The sequence below is a fragment of the Choloepus didactylus genome, chromosome 23 (assembly GCF_015220235.1).
Source record: "Choloepus didactylus isolate mChoDid1 chromosome 23, mChoDid1.pri, whole genome shotgun sequence".
NCBI lineage: Eukaryota > Metazoa > Chordata > Mammalia > Pilosa > Megalonychidae > Choloepus > Choloepus didactylus.
Genome location: NC_051329.1, coordinates 15978385 through 15999226, shown reverse-complemented (window position 1 = coordinate 15999226; position 20842 = coordinate 15978385). Strand labels below are relative to the sequence as shown.

The 20842-nt window shown below is 48.3% G+C and overlaps 2 protein-coding genes across 5 annotated transcripts in view; one reads left to right on the top strand and one right to left on the bottom strand.

The window, feature by feature from the left end:
• Window positions 1-170: 170 nt before the first annotated feature.
• Window positions 171-14110, top strand: HRK (harakiri, BCL2 interacting protein). The gene is made up of 2 exons (XM_037817228.1): window positions 171-502; window positions 13910-14110. Exon 1 carries the CDS (start codon window positions 171-173, stop codon window positions 444-446), a length of 276 nt encoding a protein of 91 aa, XP_037673156.1. The 3' UTR covers window positions 447-502; window positions 13910-14110.
• RNFT2 (ring finger protein, transmembrane 2) overlaps window positions 8500-20842 on the bottom strand; it is an 85123-nt gene continuing 72780 nt past the window's right edge. For 3 of the 4 annotated variants that reach the window (XR_005214040.1, XR_005214042.1, XR_005214041.1), the window contains 2 exons: window positions 15850-15945; window positions 8500-8963 (listed from right to left, as the gene is read on the bottom strand). Coding sequence is in view for 1 of the 4 variants with exons in the window: in XM_037817226.1 (XP_037673154.1) it covers window positions 15913-15945 (33 nt within the window). In the remaining 3 variants the exon portion in view is untranslated. Of the gene's footprint in view, window positions 8964-15791; window positions 15946-20842 lie in introns of those variants that run through there. The other variant, XM_037817226.1, reaches the window with a different exon arrangement.

The following is a 20842-nucleotide window of genomic DNA, read 5'->3' as shown; positions in this document are numbered from 1 at the left end:
ACTTTAATTAATAATAGCGCCGTCAGCACAACAAACGCACAACACAAGGAGAAACTTGGTGTCCAGAGGAGGCCCCCGGCGGCTGGAGCGCGGCGGCGGTGGGCGCAGAGGCCAGAGGAAGAGGAGGCGAGGGGCGAGCAGAGCGCGGGGAGGGAGCGAGGCGAGCGGTCATGTGCCCGTGCCCCCTGCACCGCGGCCGCGGTCCCCCGGCTGTGTGCGCCTGCAGCGCGGGCCGCCTGGGTCTGCGCTCCTCCGCCGCGCAGCTTACGGCCGCCCGGCTCAAGGCGCTCGGCGACGAGCTGCACCAGCGCACCATGTGGCGGCGCCGCGCGCGGAGCCGGAGGACGCCAGCGCCCGGCGCGCGCCCCACCTACTGGCCCTGGCTGTGCGCGGCCGCGCAGGTGGCGGCGCTGGCGGCCTGGCTGCTCGGCAGGCGGAACTTGTAGGAACGCGGGGCTTCTTGGTGGGGCCGGAGCCGAGACCCAGACGGAGCAAGCAACAGGTAAGCAAGCGAGCGAGAGAGCGAGCGCTGGGGCGCTGCAGTCGGGGATGGCGACGCCGAACTATCCCCAGTGTGGGAAAGCGGCAAGTTTAGCTTTCCTCTCTTCTCTTTTTCCTCTGCTCTCTTCTCTCACAGCGATCTCCGTCCGCCTCTCACTCAGTCCTCATCTTTCCTTCCAAGAAATGTCAGGTCCACCGTTTCTGTCCCCTTTCTCCGACTCCTTAAGCACATCTTGCTGCTGCCTTCAGCGCACCAGTCCTTCAAGTAAATACGCAATGCAAGAAAAAAGGTGTGTTTGCTATTGAACGTCGTTTCAAGCCATGGCAAATAATTATAATTGATCGCGGTTTCGAGAGAATCCCCGGCCCCCTTTCCAACTGCCTGCCGCTACTAGGTCGCCACCGTCTCCATCACCTCTGTTCCTCAACACCTTCCAAGTGCCACTTCTTCAGTTTCTGTTCCCCACTGTCCAGCGCCCCGAGTGCATCTCGCGGCTTCCATCCGGCTCCAGGCTTCTTGCTGGAGCCGTTTTTCTCCCAAAGGCCCGCGCACTTTCCAGTTTTGCTTCACTCTGCCAACTTCTTCGTCCCTTCTCCAGCGAGGTGTCCCGTTAAAGGAGCGTCGCCTCCACTTCTCCAGATCTGGTGGTTGGGAATGCGATCGAGGAAATGCCCCCGCAGGGAGCTGGGATCTGAGGCTCTAAGGGAAAGTCCAGGCGAAAGCCTTAATCAAAGAGCACTTATTAAACTCCTTCTGGGTGCTAGGCCCTGTTTAGGCAGGCGATGTTTTCAGAGCTTGCTGTAGGCTAGGTACTGCGCATGGGTGGGAATGGGGTTATCGGGCGCTTGTTGTGTTTGCTACCTGGGAGGAAGGTCCTGAGCACCTACTGTGCGCTGGGCTCTTGGGGTTGGGAGAATTATTAAGCACCAACTGTGCGCCAGACACTGCCTAGGTGCTTCTAGCGGGGAACAAAAGTGGGTAAGGATCGTCCTTCCAGGCTCTGGAGGGGAGCGCTGCAGAGCATGAGGGAGGAGAGAATCAGGCCGAGTCCCCCATAGGTGGGTCCGTTGCCAGAAGGTGAAGGTTGAAGGTGAGAAAGCCTGCAGCACCGGGATGAACTCACTGCCCCGCGCTGAGGTCCCGGCCGAGCCCCGCCGTGCGCTGACACCTTGGGAAGCTGGCGCGGCGCCCGCAGGCGAGGCCTGAGCGTCTGCGCCCGCAGAAAGAGGCGGCAGCAGGAGCGTGGGGAGTGGCGGCGCCCCGGGAGCTGCGGGGGTGCACGGGGTGTGAGCCGGAAGCTCGCGCGACAGATGCCGCGTGGGCCGGCACTGCTCCGGCACTGGCGAGGAGAAGTGCGCGCTTCGGCGCGCTCTCTGCCCGGGTCTCAGGTGGCGCCCCGGATCCCATCCACTTCTCCCCAAGCCCGGCGAGGGGCCCGGGGTTCCCTTGGCCGGAAAGGGCCAGGCTGGGGCTTCCGAGTCCCAGGGCGGAAACATTTTGGACAGAGCGGGATAATGGAGTAAAGAGAGAGAAGCGTAAAACCAAAGAAGGAATTTGGGGAAAGGCGGAAAGGGGGAGAGAGGCGAGGGAAAGGAAAAACGAGAACGAGACCGGAAGGTAAAGGACCGGGAGGCTAGAGAAAAAGAGAAACTGCCGGGAGAAGAAGTTGCAAGACTGTTGGGAAAGTACGTTTAGATGGAACGATGGGAGGGAAAGAAGTGTCATAGGAATGGGGGGTGGGGTGAGCTGGGACACGGTTTCCTCTGGTCTTGGGGTCCAGGCGAGTTTCGGAAAGCGCTCCCTTCCTGGGACCAGGCGGAGTGGGACTCCCGGTGCCCCACTTAGGGGGGCGGAGAACGCCTGCCGGGAGGCGGACCACGTGTGCCTGGGTAGGCGTGTGTGCGCGTCCTGGAGTGGGGGGGGGAGGTGCCCCCGAGGCCCGGAAGGGAAGGCTGCTGTCCGCGCGGGGGAGAAGTTGGCAGACTGCGGCCCACCTGGCAGGAGAGAGAGGTGGAGAAGAGTTTCACTGGGACTGTCTGGGGCAGCTGGGTGTATGGTGGTGGGGGGAGGGAGGGTCAGGACGCCAGATATTCTCGCCACAGTGTTTCTTTCCTCTGCTTCTGCCGGACTTAGTTTCTTGCAGATCCCAGGCCACCCCCTCACCTCACCTCTGGGTTCTCCTAGCCCAGGCGTCCCCAGCAGCCCCACCCTCCAGGGTTCTCCCGCTCCGGGTGCCCTGACCCCAGGATGCCCCGAAGGTTTTCCTCCAGCGCCGCCCCTGTCTCGCTCAGGTTACCGGGAGAATCCTATTACACCCCCTCCCTGCGATCCTATTCCTGGGTTCGTCATTCTCCAGCTCCTGGCTCGACCAGATCCCAGGGACTCCCTGCTGCTGCATCCTAACCTCAGAGTACCTGCAGATGGGCCTTTCTGGTGCTTTTAGCTTAATTTGGGAAAATCCATCTTTTCTCAGTCCCTGAGAAAATTAGCAAATGAAAGGAAATCCACTGGGGAAAAGGCTATTTGTTGAACTCTGTGTTGAATGCAGGGTACTCACCTCCATTCCCTTTCCTGTGGGAGAAATGGGAATGCTCATACAGTACCTTAGGGGTTTCAGGAATGCCTGTGTCTGCCACTGTTAATTCTTCTCTTAGGTGTTAAAGGTGAGCTTAGCTCTAGGCAGGTCCTGTAGTTTCCACAAACTTTTGAACCTCTACTGTGAGCCAGCCATACTTTTCTCAGGAATCATCACTAAAAAACAACCCAAGACTCAGCTTTTCCATATGTAAAATGAGGACAATGATAGTACTTAAAGCGTAGGGTTGTTGAGAGGGTCAGATCAATTCATTTACAGAAAGCTCTAGAAAAGTGCCTGGTGCATAACAAGTGAACAGAAATGTGAACTACCATGATTATGAGTGTGCATTTAATATGTCTTTCCCAAAGTAGACAACATTTTACCCTCTCCTTCCTGCCCCAAACCGGTTCCCCTGCTATTGGATGGGGGAATCTGTCTCTGTTTTAACCCACATCAATGAGATGCATCCTTTTATTGCAGCTGGATACCTAGGAAAGGACAAAGCTCTTGGCAATTCCACACTATTCCTACTTGCCCTCTTGGGGAATCAGTGCCAAACGGTCCGGGATAGCATAATGGATCCAGTGGGACTGGATTTTTTCTTCACGTTTGCTGGCAGTGTGACCTTGGGTCAGCCCCATTACCTTTCTGAGCCTTAATCGATAAACTGGATCTGGTACCTCTTCCAAGGTTATTGGGAAGACGATGGGAGTTCATCCATTTAAAGCGCCCAGCAAAGTGCCTGGCACTTAGTTCACCCACCAGAGGATGTTATTATACAGTTAGTCCTATTTTTATTATTTCAAAGGGGAAACTGAGGCAGAAAGCATCTACCTGAGTTGTCAGAAAGGGAACCAGAGCCTTTGCCTTTGGCCACTGCACGCTGCTACCTCCGAGGACTAGGAGAATGCAAGAAGAGATCTGGGGCAGCAGAGGGGGTGGTGAGCAGTGAATTCCTGCACTAGTTGAGAGTCCCTTTCTCAGAGAGCCTCCGGGGAGCCCCGGGAGGCTGGGGAGGCCTGGAGGAGGATGGTGTGATTTAACCAGTCAGTGCTCCCAGATACAGGAGAGAGGGAACAAAAGATGCTTTATGGTGAGTGCTGGCTGGCGGAGGCGTGGGAGGGAGAAGGGTGCCTTGGGGGAGGGGGCAGGGAGGGAGGGGGAATGGAGCTGAGGAATCTGGCTGGGAGGGGAGTGGGGGATGGGGGCAGAAACCTGCCTTGGGACTGAGGGGAAGGGAGAAAGAATTCTGCAAGCCCAAGAGGCGACGTGGTCAGCGGCAAGGAAGATAATGGGCCAGCAGGAGCCTGCTTTAATGAATTAATGACGGCCTGGCCTGCCGGCCAGACACACTAACTGGTTCTTGGCAGGTACTTTGGGGATTAAGTGGTTAAACTTGGAGGCGCATCCCACAGGCCTCCCTCCCAGCCTGCTGCGCCCCTGCCGGGATTACTTTTAGAGCCCGAAAGCCTGAGTTTCTGCTAGGAGAGGGGAGGGAACTAGTGGAACCCAAGGAGGACAGCTGTTGGGGAGGAACCCCCGGGAAGGGGCCAGATGTGCAGGACCACGGCAGCCTTCCTGCCACGTGGTGCCTGTCTACAGTCATCCATGGGCTACTGAGAGGCCAGGACACAAGTGACTGAGCTGTGGATGTAAAAACTGCTGCACCGGTCCCCAGATGTGGGCTGGATGGATTTGGCAGCTGTACTCTGGGTTTTTGAAAAGTCAGCTTTTCAGCCCTTTGTTGAAGGGTAGGGAGGGGAGGGTTGGGACTTCTGTTTCCCCCAAGTCACCATCACCGTATGTGTCACAGGATTTCACAAGAACAGTGAGCTATTCCTGGTGCCCCCCAGTCCCTGGTTGACTTTCTTGTCACATAGAAGGTACACAATAAATGTGTTGAATCAATGAATCAGTCAGAAACCATACATGATAGGTATTGTTTCCCAAACTGACCTTCTTTCACTCACTCAGCTGTGAATTATTGAGTACCTACTGTGTGCAGGGCACTGTGGCTACAGGAAGGACCAAGACATACAAACCCCAGCTCTCCTGGAGCTTGCATTTTAGTGGGAAGAGACAGATGATAAGAACCTAAACATTGTTCTGGTTACTGTTGCTGTGTTACAGATTACCCCGAGATTTAGCAGCGTAAAACAACTATTTTATCATGTTCCTGCATTTGGTGAGTTACCCCTCTCACCAAATGCATAGTGGGAGTACCCCTCTCTGCTCCGGGATGGCTGGAGCCCTTCATTTATATGCCTAGCTGTGGATGCTGGGAGTCAGCTGGGATCTCAGCTGGGGCTGTGGATCAGAACCCCCACCCCGACCCCTGACCCCTTCATGTAGCCTGGGCTTCCTTACAGCATGGAAGCCACAGGATAGCTGGTCTTCTGATATGGTGGCTCAGAGCTCCAAAAGCGAGGGTCCCCGGAAACAAAGTGGAAGCGACTTTGCCCTTGCAGTCCCAGCTATGGAAGTCGTGTTGGTCAGAACTGAGTCACAAGGACCCCCATCCAGGTTCAAGGGGAGCAGAATGAGACTTCACCCTTTGGAATGGGAGTGGCAGAGTCCTAGAAAAGCATGTAGGACAGGAGATACTGTTGTGGCCATCTTGGGAATATGCAATCTAACACAGAGATGATTTCAGAAAGTGCTGAGACCTTTGAAGACTATTTGCAAAGGAAAAGTAATAAAGAGTACTCAGGGGCTCCTCACCTCCCACAGTCAGGGAAGGTCACTTTGAGGAGGAACCAATGGCAAGAAGGAGCCAGTCACATGAAGACCTGAAACAACAGGGTTCTGGGAAGAGAGAAGAGCAAGTCCAGTGGCCTAGAGGTGAGACTGCATGGTGTGTTTGAGGAACAGAAAAACCAGCACTGTGGCTAACACCATAATAACTTGGGGGAGAAGTTGAAGAGGTGGATGAGCTAGATCAGGCCATAGGAGGGAGACTGGGTTTTATTCCAAGTGCATTGGGAAGAAGGGGGTGAGAAAACCAGGCTCTGAGAAGTTTTCATTAGTAAAGGGATTCACAAGTACCAGTGGCGAATGAGGAGGCACTTAACAATAGGGGAATTAGATGTGATCCAATAAAAGGGACTATGTTTTGGTATCGTGGATTCACAAACATGAGTTGAGCACCAGCTGGGAGCCAGGCACTGGGATGCAAGCATGCAGAGATGAATGACTTCCAGCCCCTCCCTCAGCTGCTCCCAGACTCCTTCAAGAGGGGGGGAGACCCCGACCCTGCCCCTGGCCCCAGATTCTCAGTGGAAGTGGACCAAGTTCACCTTCTCACCAAAGCTCCCTGTGCCAGCTCATCGATGCCCAACCCTTAGGGTTAGAGGGCATCATGGAAGAGCTTTGGCCATTCAACTTGGCATTGTTTCCCCTCTCTCCTTTCTCCTTTCTACCCTACACGGATGCCCCAGCTATTGGGTAGGGGTCTGTCTCTGTTTTAGCCACATCAGTGAGATGCTTCCTTTTATTACTGCTGGGTATGCAGGAAAGGAGAAGGCTTCCTTTACCCTCCTGTGTAGACAACACTGGCCTGTCCAAGGTGGCTGTCCCATAGAGGTTTGCCATCATTGAACCTTTGCTCTTTAGGCTGCAGAATTGGGCAATGTGAAATATTAATTACTTTGGGAAACTTTGCATACTATTCCTTTTTAAAAAATAACCTTTTTTTCTACAAAAAGATTATAAATTCATAATTAAATATTTGGAAAATGCTGGAAAAAAATTTTCATGAATCGTCATCTCACTACCCATTGTTAACATTTTGGTATACTTGTTTCCATTTTTAAAAAATGCATTGATCGGTACTTTAACAAATGGAATCACTCTGAATATATTACCTGCCTTTTTCAGCATATCACAGACATTTCTCCCTGTCATAAAATAATTTTCTACAAACATACTTCATACTGGTTGCTTACTATTTTATTATCTGGCTGCTCCTAGTATAAAGGAAGCATACCACAATCTAACTTAGCACAGTATAAGGCACAGCACTGCTGTTCAGAAAATGGCGAATGATAGTGTGGGATATGTGTTGTCCTTATTTAGTGTAAAATTCAGTCAGTGGGCCCAAATTCAGGGAATAGGTAGGAGCTCTGGGGACCTGTCTGAGCCTTTTGCTTCCAGCAGCTACTGATCCTGCTTCCCCAGCTATGTGGTTCACCAGCCGTTGCTTAAGCCACTGTCAGAGCTGGAAGAAGCCCCAGGACAGGGGTCCCAGCCTGGATGACACTGGCCTCTATGCCCTATATAGGCAGGAACCTCATCACTGTGTTCCATCACCTGGCATGGTGACTGTCCCAGAGTGGGCATTCACTGATGAATGAATGAATGAATTGGGGGGGGGGGGTGAGCCTCTAGGAATTTGTGAACCATCAGAAATTAGACATAAAATTGGGTGATTTCATACTTCTCTGCTTCCCCCCATCTGAGGGGGCAAACCACACTTTTGATCCAGTTCTAAAAAGAACAGTGACAAAAAGGTCACTGTTCTAGAAACATAGCCAGACCTAGACTTTAGAGACTCTCACCAAAGAGATGGGGAAACCAAGGCCCAGAGATAGCTCCTGAGAGTTAAGATGAGGCAGGTTCAAATGCCAGCTGATTCAGCTTCTAAGAATATCTGAGCGTTGAAAACTGGAGGTCCATTGACTGAACTGGGCCAGCAGTTGAGTTTTGTTTGGCCTGTGTGTTTTTTTCCCCCTCAACAAGGAAAGATTAGGCACTTTCATGTAGAAGCCTGTAGTTCCAGTTTTTCTGGAAAAAAATGGAAAGATCTGGCAACACCAAGTCTATATTCCCATGTGCAGCAACGGGATGGAGATAAGTATGGAAATCCCTTTAGATAGGACACTCTCCAGTTAGCCCCAGTCCCCACTGGGAGCATGTTACATCCCAATGCATTTAAATTTATGACCTCCGATTTAGGGGAGCATCCTGCCAGACACCCCTTGAAGCATTCACACACCCACACATGCATCCTATTTTAAATAAATGAGAGCATACTGTGCTTGCTCTCATTTATGACTTTGTGACCTGTTTTTCCCCGCACCAACAATGGGTTGTTGCAATCTGCCCATGTCAATAAAGGAAGGTTTTCATCATCCTTTTTAATGGCTGCATAGAGTTTATTAGCACCAAGTTTGTTTGGATGGATCATGATTTACTTATTCAGTCATCTCCCAAGGGACATTTAGGTATTTTTCCCATTTTCTGATAGTGTAAACAAGGTTGTAGTGAACAACCTTGTTTGGACAATGCAAACAAAAAGTGACTTTCTTAGATGTGAAATTACTGGGTCAAAGAATATGCATATTTAAATATTTGCTATATACGGGCAAGATTGTTTTATATGCCACAGTTGACATTAAGAAGGGTCTGCCCCTTTCGATTTGGCATTGATTCTGTGCTGAGCTACTTCCTCCCAACTCTCAGTGCTTCCCTCTTTGGAAGTCCAGTTAGTTTGGCATTCAGGGCCCACCGGCCACAACTTAGTAGTGGGTAAGAGCTGACTTGGTTTCCATGAACTTTGGATAATCAATAACTTTTCTGATAGCAGGAGGACTGGGCAGAGGGGGGGGTGGGCAAAGACTTCTTCTAGGAGTTGCCAACTGACCCCTTCCTTTGTCACACCCCCCAAACCTAGCCTTCCACCTGTTCAATCCCTCATCTCCACCTCCCCCATGCTCAACTTTCTAACTGGCCGGCTTGAGCTATGCAGAGGGAGACTGAAGTGATAACACAGACCAGAGCAAGCTTCTTCTCTCTAGGAGGATTCTCCGGTGACAGCGGATTCTCATGTATCTTAGGCACTTGGACACCTGGTCCCAGCAGAACTCCCTGGTCAAAACAGATTCCCTGAAACCAAAGATGGAAGGATTGGGAAGTTGTGACCATTTTCCACTTGCTCCTTTATTCACTCTTTCAACAGATAGTGAATTAAGCACCTACTATGTGCCAGGCATTATGCTGGGCTCTAGGGAAACAATGGTAGGCAAAGAAAAGGCAATGGTGCTTATAAATGCACAGAAAATATTCTGTAAACGCCAGCTGCCTCTGGGGAGGAGAATAGAGGTGAGGGGGGAGTAAAGGGGGACTTTCCTTTTATTTTTATATCATTCTGTGTTGCTTGAATTTGTAACTTATCACTGGTGCAAACAACAACAGCTAAAGTGGTATTTTAAAAATTAAAAATTGGGGCCTCCTAGGAGAAAACCTCAGACCCCTAACTCTTCTCAGATCTAGGGAAAGGGAGTGAGCATCCTACTTCACCACGGCTCTCTGTCTTCACTGCCAAAAACAACTTGATGTCGCCGCAGCTCAGAGAAAGGACCCTGAGGTTTCTCTCTCCCCGCCATACCCCATACCCCCCAACACTGCGGGTAGAAAGTGGAACCAGAGAAATTTTTAAAAAGGTGTTTCACAAATCTGTTCAGTCTTGAGCTTTTGTTGTGAGTCAGCAACTGAAAAACTTCTTTATGAGCCAACTTTGAGGGACTACATCCCAGGGGCATGCCAGTGGCTCATAATGGGCAGTGTCCTTCATGAATTTAAAATTATAATTTTTTGTTGTACAATTAATACATGCTCCTTGCAAGAAAGAAAAAATATATCTAAGTCTATAAAGTAAATGATACAGAAGTATATAAAATATATAAAGAAAAGCCCTGCAAGTTCCCTCTTACTCTGTCCCCAAATCTACTCCCATGGGGTAAATTAGTGTCAGCAGTTTGGAATATATAACAATAACAATAAGAATAATAACAAATGTAGACTTACTATATGCCAGCACTGTTCTAAGTGTCTTGCACTCGCTGATACTTTGAATCCTCATGTCAACATAGGAGATCCACACTATTGTTAACTCCCTTTTCTGCATAAGGAAACTGAAGCCCAGAGAGGTTACATAACTGATCCAAGGTAGCACAGCTTTTAAATCTCAGAATCAGGATTCTAACTCAGGCATCTGACTTCAGAGCCTGTGCTCTTAACCTTTACACTATTTTGCCTCTCTGTGTATGATATATATCTATACATACATATATATATATATATATATATATATATATATCATATATCACAAACGTGCACATTCATTAAAAGGAAAAATGATCTGGATCATGCTGTTGGACCACTTGCTTTTTTCAGTTAAGAATCTTAGCCATCTTTCTGTCTCAGCACATATGGATCTCCCTCTTTCTAATATGTATGAAGCGTAATTCCTTAATCCAGTCCCCTATTGTTGGACACACAGGTTGTTTCCAAATTGTTGGTATTACTAGTAAAGTTGTAGGGAACATCCTCAACATCTATACTTGAACATTTATGTGACTATTTCTGTGGGTTAGATCCCTACCCTGGTGTGACCCCAAAAGTGAATGCTCATGCCCACTCTGTGGCTCTGGGATTTAGTGGTGTGGCATCCAAGGGACAGGGGACACACAGCCATGGGGGCTGGGCAGAGATGTGCTTCAGCTGCTCACGTTTCTCGGTGGACACCAATCCAGACGCATGAGTGGGTGTGGGAATTAATCCCCTTAATAGCAAAGGGAAACCCCCTTAGAAAGACTCACTGTAGGCTCAGTGATGGTGTTAGAAAATGAAAATCAGATGCTAGTCCTACCTAGTTTTGCAAGAAAATGCCATTCATTTTTGTGGATGTAGTTGACAGCAGCTTTAAAAATACGGTTTCTCTCACCTCTCCTGAAGCCATTTGCTGTTTTCCCTTCATTGCCTGAATTCAACTCACATCTACAACCTCAGTTCCCACAACTATCTGATGCATTTCCCTGATCTCCCTGGTCCTGTCTGAGCCATACTTATCACAGTCCTCAGGCTCGAGCTCTTTCCCCACCCAAATAATCCTTCCTGTTAGGGGCTGAATTGTGTTCTCCAAAAAGCCACGTTCAAGCCCTAAGCCCTAGTCCTATGACTGTGACCCCATATGGAAACAGGATCTCTGGAGACGTCATAGTTGAGACGAGGTCCTACTGGAGTAGGGTGAACCCTTAATTCAACGTGGTGTCCTTACAAGCAGAGGAAATTTGGATACAGTAAGAGACAGACAGAGAGATGGCTGTGTGATGGAGGCAGACCCTGACTCATGCTGCCACAAGCCAAGGGATGCCTGGGAGAGGCGTGGAGAGGAGTCTCTCCTTTAAGAGGAAGCATGGCACCACTGACATATTTCTTCGTGTAAGCCAGTGAGTCTGTGGTACTTTGTCATAGCAGCCCTGGCAAACTAAGATGCTTCCTTCTTCCAAATTTGGAAAAAAATATATATGAATATCTTCAAAGCCCAGTTCAAATACTGCTTCCTGTCTGAAGCTGTCTTCCTGAACACTGTCCCATCCTGACCTCTGGACTATAAATATACCCCGCAGATGACGGTTCCTTTACAGTACCAGCCTCTGACATGCTATGTCTTTCCCAAGACTGGAGGCCAATTGAGGGCAGGGAATGTGCTTTATCTAGTACTGAGAACAATGTTTAGCACATAATCAACACAATAGCACATAGCAGGTGCATAATAAAGGCGATTCTTTCTCTCTTTTCCATCCCTCCCATTTATACCTGTGGTTAAGAAAGTGCAATTATCTTAGGGAAATGCCACAGGATTTCACTGGCTTTCATTCTGTAGATCAGTATGGCCAGAAACCAACTGAGATGTCAAGCATCACAAAAGCTGGTTTTCATAAACTGAATGTGTTTTATCAACTGAGTTGATTGAGGACCCTACGAAAAAATATGGCAGCTCTGCAAGAATGCAGAACTCCTCCTGTCTTTTTGCCCTTGTGATAGAAGGTAGCTGGGCAAAGACTGCAGCAAAAAGGTCTTTTGCCCCCACCTAACCAGGTCAAAAGCAAAAGGTTTGAATTTGCAGATTTATGTCCTGTGACTGTCAGCTAATGTTGATTGTGGGTGCATGTGTTTATGACCCACCTCTTTGATTCAGCTATATATATTGGTCAGGGTCCAAGTAGGAGGCAGAGAGCACCTCCAAACTGAGTGATGGGAGGAAGATTTCATAAAGGTTTGATTATTGTGTGGGCAGGGCTTAGGAAACTAAGGGGTGATGGTGGACCTCAGGGTTGGCATGGGACCTGGAGCTTGGAGAGGGAGCTGTAGCTGCACCAGTGAGCTGCCCAGCACAGTGAGCTGCCCGGCAGGAGCCTTGGCCTTCCACAGTGGGACGGCAGCCAACCCATGACCCAGCAGGAAGGGATCTGGGGAATTAAATGCCCTGATCTCACTCTACCCTTGGTGCCTCTCATTGCCAGAGAGGGGTGGGGGTGGGGGACCCAGCAGGAAGCCAGAGGCCAAGGGAGCTGGTGGATATGGTTCACATGAAGTCAACATCTGGGACACAGAGCACCTGTGGGAGGTGGGGGTGGGGGTGGGAGGTGGGGCTTGCATGGCGATGGTTTATATTACTTACTTGACAGTTATTAAACCACCTGCTTTGGAGTAATGTGTGAAATGTTTTATCTCCCCTGCTAACTCTCTAGCCTCATCTCTTCCCCAGTTGCAACATCAGTCTTTGCTTGAGCTTCATCAGGCTCCCACCGGGTCCCTGACCTGCTCATGCTGTTTCATTCCTCTGTGCATTCATTCCCTTGTGCGGTTTCTTCTTTCCCTCTTACTTTTCCTCCCCTTCCTTCACATATCATAAAATCCACTCATTTAAAGTGTATAATTCAATAGCTTTTAGTATATTCGCAGAGTTGTGCAAACATCACCACAATTAATTTTAGCACTCTCATCTCTCCCAAAGAAGCCGGTTCCCATTCCCCAATCCCCTGTGCCCTCCAGCCTTAGGCAACCACTAATCCACTTTGTCTCTAAGGATCTGCCTATTGTGGACATTTCATACAATATGTGACCTTTTATGGCTTCTTTCACTTAGCATAAAGCCTTCAAGGTTCATCCATGTTGTAGCATGTATCAGAACTTCATTCCCTTTTATGGCCGGATAATATTCCATTGTATGGATGTACCACATTTTGTTTAGCCACTTAACAGTTGATGAACTTTGGGGTTTTTCCACCTTTTGGCTATTGTGAATTGTGCTGCTGTGGACATACATATACAAGTTTTGTGTGGATATGCTGTTTCTTCTGCTTTGCCCAGAGAACCTCATCTTGTCTTGGCTAATTCCCTGTCATCCTTCAGTACTCAGCAGGGGTCCACCTCTTTCTCTCCTTCTCCTTGGCAAGCTGCCTCTCCCCCGGGCTCTCACAGCCCATGCTTACCCAGATTAATGCTCTTCACATATGACAGTCACTCTCAGTTCTTTTCCATCTTCCTCTCTTGGCCACTGAGCCTGCCTCTGAATCTGGAGCATCTAGGATGGTGCTTGACATGTTTGGGAATGAATGCATGAATGAATGAGTGAACAAACAAGAGCAGAGACTGTCCTAAATTCTGCCTCGAATATGGATTTATACAATGAATAGATAAAGTTTACTGTTCCTAATAGAGCAAAAAGCTAGCGTGACTCTAGATTCTCTTTGTTAATCACAGAAGATGTTTATGTAAATATCCGGTCTGAAAATGGAGCTGGGTGTGTATGGTATGGGTTTGTCCAGACATGTATTTAGGAAAAAGCTTGGACAGAGCTTCTGCGGGGGTGCTAAGAACTAACTTTCGGGGGAAACATTCTTCCCCAATCAGAGTCCTTTATCTAGTAGCTCTGCCCCATCCTTCCTCCCCTCCGCTGGCTCCAGAGGCCCTGCACTGACGTCATCCCCAGCAGCTGTCTGCACGTGCCTACTGACCGAAATGCTAATCTTTTATTTCTACAGGTTGGTGAAAACCCTGTGTCCTTGGAGAAAGCTGGTTCCCGTTTTCCTGAGGGGGAGCCCACAGCTTGAAAGGCCATGGCTGGCACTTCAAGAAGGAAGTGGAGAATAAAGACCGTGCCTGGAGCAATAGTAGAAGTGCAGAATGGGCCTGGGGATGCCCTTTGGATACCCAGCTGCAGAAAGAGACACCCTGATGCTATTTACATACAGCTCTCTATATAAAAAATATGAATATTACTAATCAGTGCATGCCTTGTGGAGGACATGGTCCCTTCCCTTTTCTGCACCTTGCAACGTGAACTCTGATATTCTTTAATATCTGGGGCACCGGAAGAGGGATGCCTGCTGTGTACTTAGAAAATTTGCAAAGACTGGTGGGAATTAGCCTCAGAGTTGACCTCCTGCCTGGGGATAGATGCTGGTGGAGTAAGAGGTCAAATTGCAAAAGGCAAGATAGGAAAAAAAAAAATGAGATGGACTTGGGGCCGATTTTGTAAGGGCAGTCTGGGATAACTCCCTCTTTAAAAATCTTTACAAGTCCTGATGTTTCTCTCTATATACATATCTAGATAGATAGATAGATCCCACTGTCACAGCAAGAGAAATGGGATTTTTTCCCCCACCAATTTGGTGTCTGGTGCTTCACTTAAATTTTGCTGGTGCTAAGTGTGTTCTCGCTGGTGCTGCCATGTTACTTTGTTGACAGACTTGGAAGGCCATGGGACAAGAGAGATTTCTATTTTGCTGTTTCAGATTCTTTTTTTTTCAAAGGGACGAATTGCAAAAGTGCCACTTGAGAATTTCTTTCTTTATGTGGGGATGAAGATCCAGAGGTGTTTTGGGGCAAACCCTGGGGTCTCAGAGGCAGGGAGGAAGTGATAGCTTGTTGGTTATGGGGTAGAAAGCTGGCCTCACATGTGACTGATCTGCTGCCCCCTCCACCTGTCAAAAGTCTCTTGGGAGTTCAACCCGTAGCCTCCTCCACTCCCCAAGGGGATTTCAGGGCTTGGGTTTTATGGATTGAAGAGCCAAGAAAAGGCTAGTCAAAGGTGATTTATAAGCAAGGGATGTTGGAGGAGGGAGTGGGTCGTTTACATGAAAGGCACCAGCATCTCACTGACTGACAGAGGGTCTGATTTTTCCGGGATAAGCTACTAGATCAGAAGTTTCTAGAAGGGCTAAAAAAGAGATGTGTGCTGGACTGCGACTTGGCTGCACAGACTTGTTGAGGAGCAATGATTATTTTTTTTTGGTTTCATTTTTAAAACACCCAACACAGGTATTATTCCTCTGTTCAGGGTATCACGCACTGCCATTTTCGAAGCCGAGATGAGGCATCTGGTTGCAGATTCAGTTATTCTACAAGGCTGGCTTTGTAGGTCACTACTCAGTACGTATGGACAGGGATTCTGGCGGGCTGTTTAACAGAAAACACTCCAGTTCTAAGAAGTCAGCAGAGCGATCAGGAGTTGTTCAAGTGCATGGGGCTGAAATGGAAATTCTACCCCCACCCCCCATAGGCTTGGCTGATAATTATGAGGTCCTTTAGAATGAGTGACCTCCCTGTGAGGCTGCAAACTGGGAACTTGGTTTCTTCTTTGAATCCATGCCTTATTTTTCCCTAAGAAAAACTCTTTAAAGAAAAATACAACCCAGAACTGCTGAAGGTGAGGGAGGACCCTCAGACAGCTTTGAGCTCAACAAAGCGAAAAGGAAAACTTGTTTATGGAGAACCTCTTTCCCCTTGTTGCTTGAGCCCTCCCTCCAGTTGATGTTTGCGGGAGACTGGCACATAGGCAGGGGCTGAAGAGAGCAGCTGGCAACCTCCCCACCAAGGCATGAACTTTAGAGAAGGCAATTTAATGAGAATGGAATGAGAAACAGTCTCTGCTTATATTTAGTCACTTTCCTAGCCAGAGGCTAGGATCCTTCCAGCTCACCTCATTTTCCCGGGAGGGGGATTTCATCACTACAGTTTTATGCAATCATAGTTCTCTGCTTCTTTAAGGCTGTACCTTCAGGACACGCTTGACCACCTAGATAAAGGGGGAGGGTGAAAGGTCACAGAAACGCTCCCCTGACCCCCACCTCCTGGAGGAGCCAAATTCCAAATGTTGGGGTTGGCGTTTCAGGCAATTTTGATTTCAATGACGCCAAACTGCTGAGAGAACTGGGCACCCACGACCTCCTGATGAAGCTTTACAGCCAAGTCCTTGTACATAATTCTCATGTATTATTAGAAACCATGTATTTATCTAATCCCTGTCTTTTCTTGCACATCATTAATTTGAGTGCACTTCTTGACTGCCCCGATTTTTGACAAGGGCTTGTTTTTAATGCTTGTTTTTATATGAAATTTGACTTCTTGATGGACATTTGTGTTAGGAAACGGAAGCATGAGATATATGTATATATTGTCTCCACCGTCTCTCCTGTTGCATTACTTGGATTGCATGAGATAGTGGGGTGGATTTTTTTTTTTTTTTTTTTTTTTATATTTCCACAGTGTGCAAAGTGCTGGCACTGTCCCTCCCTCTCTCTCCCCTTTTTCTCCAGCTGCCAAGGAGTCATTGATTTTGATTAGCTTCACTGCAGAGTGTCTGTGTAGAGAAAGAGAGAGAGGGAGGGAGGCTTTGAAATAAATGTTAAAAAAGCCCTCATATTGGGTTTCAGCAGACAGCGGTGTGTGTGTGTGTGTGTGTGTGTGTGTATGTGTGTGTGAGCGTGCACCCAAAGCAGAGGGAGGCCTCTGAGATCATCGTTTAGGTGGCTCGCTGCATAATGAGGTAAGGAGCAAACGGGGAAGAGCCTCTACATTTCTGATGGTGCTGTTTGCTCTCAGAGGGTGGGGTGGGGGTGCCACAGGATCCAGAGCCTCTTGGGACTTCAAAATTTCAAACTAAATCCATTCCCTTCTGGGAAACCCCTGCCCCAGAAGCAAAGAAGCCCTCTTTCTTCCTTTCAATTTGGGGTCCCATTTCATAATCTTTTTGGTATAGATGTAATGTAGGAGTAACAGCTTTCTTTGGGGGAATTCATTAGCCTCCCTGGCCGCTGTCCATGGTCCTGGGGCATGAGCGCCTCCTAGGGCACAGGGGAATAGTTCCTGTTTTTCTTTTCTCCTTCATTGTGATGCTTCTTTTCCACTTCTTCCAGTGGTAGCATTTTTTCTCTTTCCTATTTTGATTAAAAAAAAAAAAAAGAGTGCTTTGAAAAAATACTGTCACAGAACAATGGAGCTGTGACTTCTATTTCACAATTTATGTAGCTGATCCATTTACTTCCAACTCGATTATGTTTCTGACAGCTACAAAATATCACTCCCCCTTGCTAGGAAATTGATGCTACATGAGTTATCTTCTGGGGATACTGGCTCACCATTGTGGACTCTGTAAGTGTCCGCCTGGTATCAGGAGCTGCAGTGACCATAAGATGGGGCTTTGTTCTTCTGTGTGGATACTCATTACTTTTTTGAATGTTCCCTTAAGTCAGCCTGGGCCAGCCAGAGGATCAGAAGCTGGGAGGAGGTGGGAAGAGTGGGCTAGACACCTTGGTCTAGGAGGAAGTTGATGTAAATGTGTCATTTTAAAGCTTAAACTCAAAGTTTATTTTAGTTCTTTCTTTCAACAAATGTTTATTGAGCATCTACAATGTGCCAGGTTGTAGAATCCTGTCTTGGAAAAGACTCAGTTATTGATTGTGGAGGAGCAACCCTGCTTGGAACCAGACAGTGCTAACTGTCCCTTTCCAGTCTGGTTCACAATTTTTAGCAGATTTGTCAGGTCACCACTGTGACCCCAAGCCTTGCTGGCAGGTTGTTCTGTAGTATTTGCTGAAAGCCATGCTATCAGCTGAAAGCTATTATAAAGCCTGTGATCTCAACTTGTTCCCAGCATGAAAAGATTGGCTCTTGCTGCTTTATACAAGTTTTATTAAAAAGCTACCATTTATTGAGTGCCTGCCAGTCCCAGGGGCTGGGCTGAGTGCTCTATATGTCTTCCCCTCAGTTATTCCTCACACCAACTCTAGAAGATAGTACTGTTGTTATTTCCGTTTTACAGCCAAGGAATCTGAGGCTCAGAGAGGCTAAGCAGCTTGGACTAAAGCCACACAGAGCTAAGTGGCTGAGCCAAGATTTTGATTCAAGTGTAACCCCAAAACCCATGAGCTAAAGGCTGTGCCACACCAGATTCCCTTTATGATGTGCTTCCACAGAATTGCTAGATCAGAGGGGAGCTCACACATGGGGCCCAGCAGGGAGCAGGGGAGACTGATTTAGGTCCATGGTAAAGAGTGTCACATCTGGGGACACTTGGGGCTGGCTGGTTTACTTTGGGATTTTATGTATTCCTTTCCTATCCTTGGTTTCTGTAAGGTCCCCAGAGGAACATCTAATCTGCAAACAGGGCCTTTCCATCTTATTTCCTAGGACAGGGGAAGCTTTTCTTGCCGCCTTCTTGTCCCTCCCCCAAGGTCTTTTGCACTATAAGCACCAAGGAGTCTGTGTGTGTGTGCGCTAAGGATGGCTGTGGGGCATTTGGAACTTTGGTGAGGCCTCCGGCTCAGCCGGAGTGGCAATAATCTTGGGTAAATTCCGTTGTGGTTTCTGACATTGTTGGTTCATTGTGCTCTTTTGTAAGAGGAATTTCATATCGTGGAGACGCTTTGTACATATTTGTAATGACTTTATTAAAAAATTGGTTGTGCACTTCCAGCCAAGGCCTTTGTGTTTTCATTTCTTTTTGGAAGGTTGATTCCCAAAGACTATTGGGGTATTTGATTGCATGTTAGGGAGAGAGACTCCTAGCCCCTGGGTCCTGCACACCCCAACCTTCCCAGTCTGTGCTGGTTTTCTAAGGCTTGCAACCAAATGATTCCGGCTGATGATGCTTTTATGGCTGGCCTCCTAACATTGCCTTGAGAGGCATGAATTGTCATCTAATGTTTAATTTACACTTAAATATCCATCATAATCGAGCACCTATGCCAACCCTTGTTGTATCAGTCTATACATCCTGGGTCCACACAACCTACAGTTAACCCTGTAGGGGGCATTGTTGGTGCCCCACTGAGACTTCTGATCCCTTCTGCCAGTCCTGTGCTCTGGCTCTGCAGCCTTGCTGGTACTTGTGACCTTCAGAGTCTTGTCCTCAGCTACTGAGGCCTCCTCAGTGGGGACACTGAAGTCCTTGGGAGGTCCCCCATCAATCCATAAACAAGGATTGACTGGCTGTTCTTGGAGTGGGACACTCTGAGATGCAACTTACACTCCAGAGCTCCCCGTGGGATCAGGTCGAGGCTGAGGCTTCCTCGGAAGTGGCTCCCTTGCTGGACTGCCCCCCCCCCCCCGCCCTTCCCTGATCTGTCTCACTCATTTGCTTACTGGTCCCCCCTGGGAACACTTCCTTAATAAAGCACATGCACCTCACGGGTCTGTTTTGGGGAGAAACCAACATAAGATAACCACCCACTGCACTAAATGTTTCTCGTTTCTCCTAAAACAGTTCCACTTGGCTTCAAGAGGTGAAAGGAGAAATTAAGACCACAGACATAAGTTACATGGACGGATGATATTTATAGGCAGAGGGGAACTTAAGGAGACATTCAAAACACCAAAGACAGCTGTTTGGTCGAGAGCAAAGGTACTAAAAGATTCCAGGAATCACTACATTTCCTCTTTCCAGTCCCAAGTCTTGGCCGCCTGAGCGTCTCCCCGTGCTCAGTGCACCCTCCTCCTTTGAAGGTGATGCAGCTGATAAATCCAGGTCCAAATCTTGCCTTTTTATTTTCTCGTGTGTTATTCTCAACATCTTTTCCATTAAGAGAGCCATTTCCAAGGTCATCAAGCCAGTGAATCATCAAATATTGAGAGCAGAATACTTTGAACCTGCTGCTTGATTACTTCTTCCAATAAACGAGCTGCAGAGCCAAGAAAGGTGAAGGAGAGTGGCATTGCTCTTGTTTTCCAATGGCGGCTCTTGGCTGCTTTGACACTTCTGTTGGGGGAACACACATAGCCCGATTTTCTTCTTTGATGTTTGGAAAACTCTGAATTAGCAGAGTTTACTTTTCATTTTAAAGTTAAATCCTTCTGCCCAAAAGAAAACCCCCAGACCTAGGTAGGGAATGAATAAAGAAAATCCTAAGTGAAGGCATCCCCTTGCCCCCGCGTGTTCCCCACATGTCACATTCTTTACAGTGTCAGAGGCATGACTCATTATTTGCAGAACGTTAGAGAATATTTTTTTGGCGGCATGGATGTATTTGGCAAAACCATTGGCATATTCACCAGTAACCTACAAACCTACACTGTTAGTGTCCTTGGTTCCAGCAGATAATATTCTAGGTTTTATTACCATGGAGATGGCTACAGGGAGCTGTAGGGACTTCTCAAAGCCTTGCATTGTTGGGAATCAGAATCTCGGTCTGACTCCCAACAGGCTGCTTTATCTTCTCCATCACACTCGGCCGCTTTCCTAAGTCTTTCCCGGCACTAATTTATCATGTCTCCTTGACGGCATCTGCAGGCAGGGAGATTTTTCTGATAAAAACCAGTTACAGAAGCTCCTGTTGCTTCCCTTCAATTCTTCCTCAGGGTGGAGAGAACAGAGCAGCCGCGTCCATCCAGTCCCATCTCCCTCCATTTCCCCTTCCTACTTGATTATCCAGGCAAGTGAGATTCTAACATCTCGGCCATTTCCATAGTAACGGAGCTTGAAAGATGCCATGCTGCCCTGGAAGGGATGTCTTGCTGGGTACCACGAGAGAGCCAAGGTTGTCAAGCAAAGGAAGAAGTCGTGGCTTGGCGGCACACAGGGGCAAGTGCCCTGAATCTATTTGGGTGGGGGAGTGTGTTAATACTGGCTGAGGGTGAGGTGGCAACCAGGCCTCCCAGCATCCCTCCTGGGGCTTGCATGCTCATCTGCTTACTAG

Excerpts from the sequence above, each read along its gene's own strand:
- HRK (XM_037817228.1), top strand. The coding sequence starts at position 171 with ATGTGCCCGTGCCCCCTGCACCGCGGCCGCGGTCCCCCGGCTGTGTGC.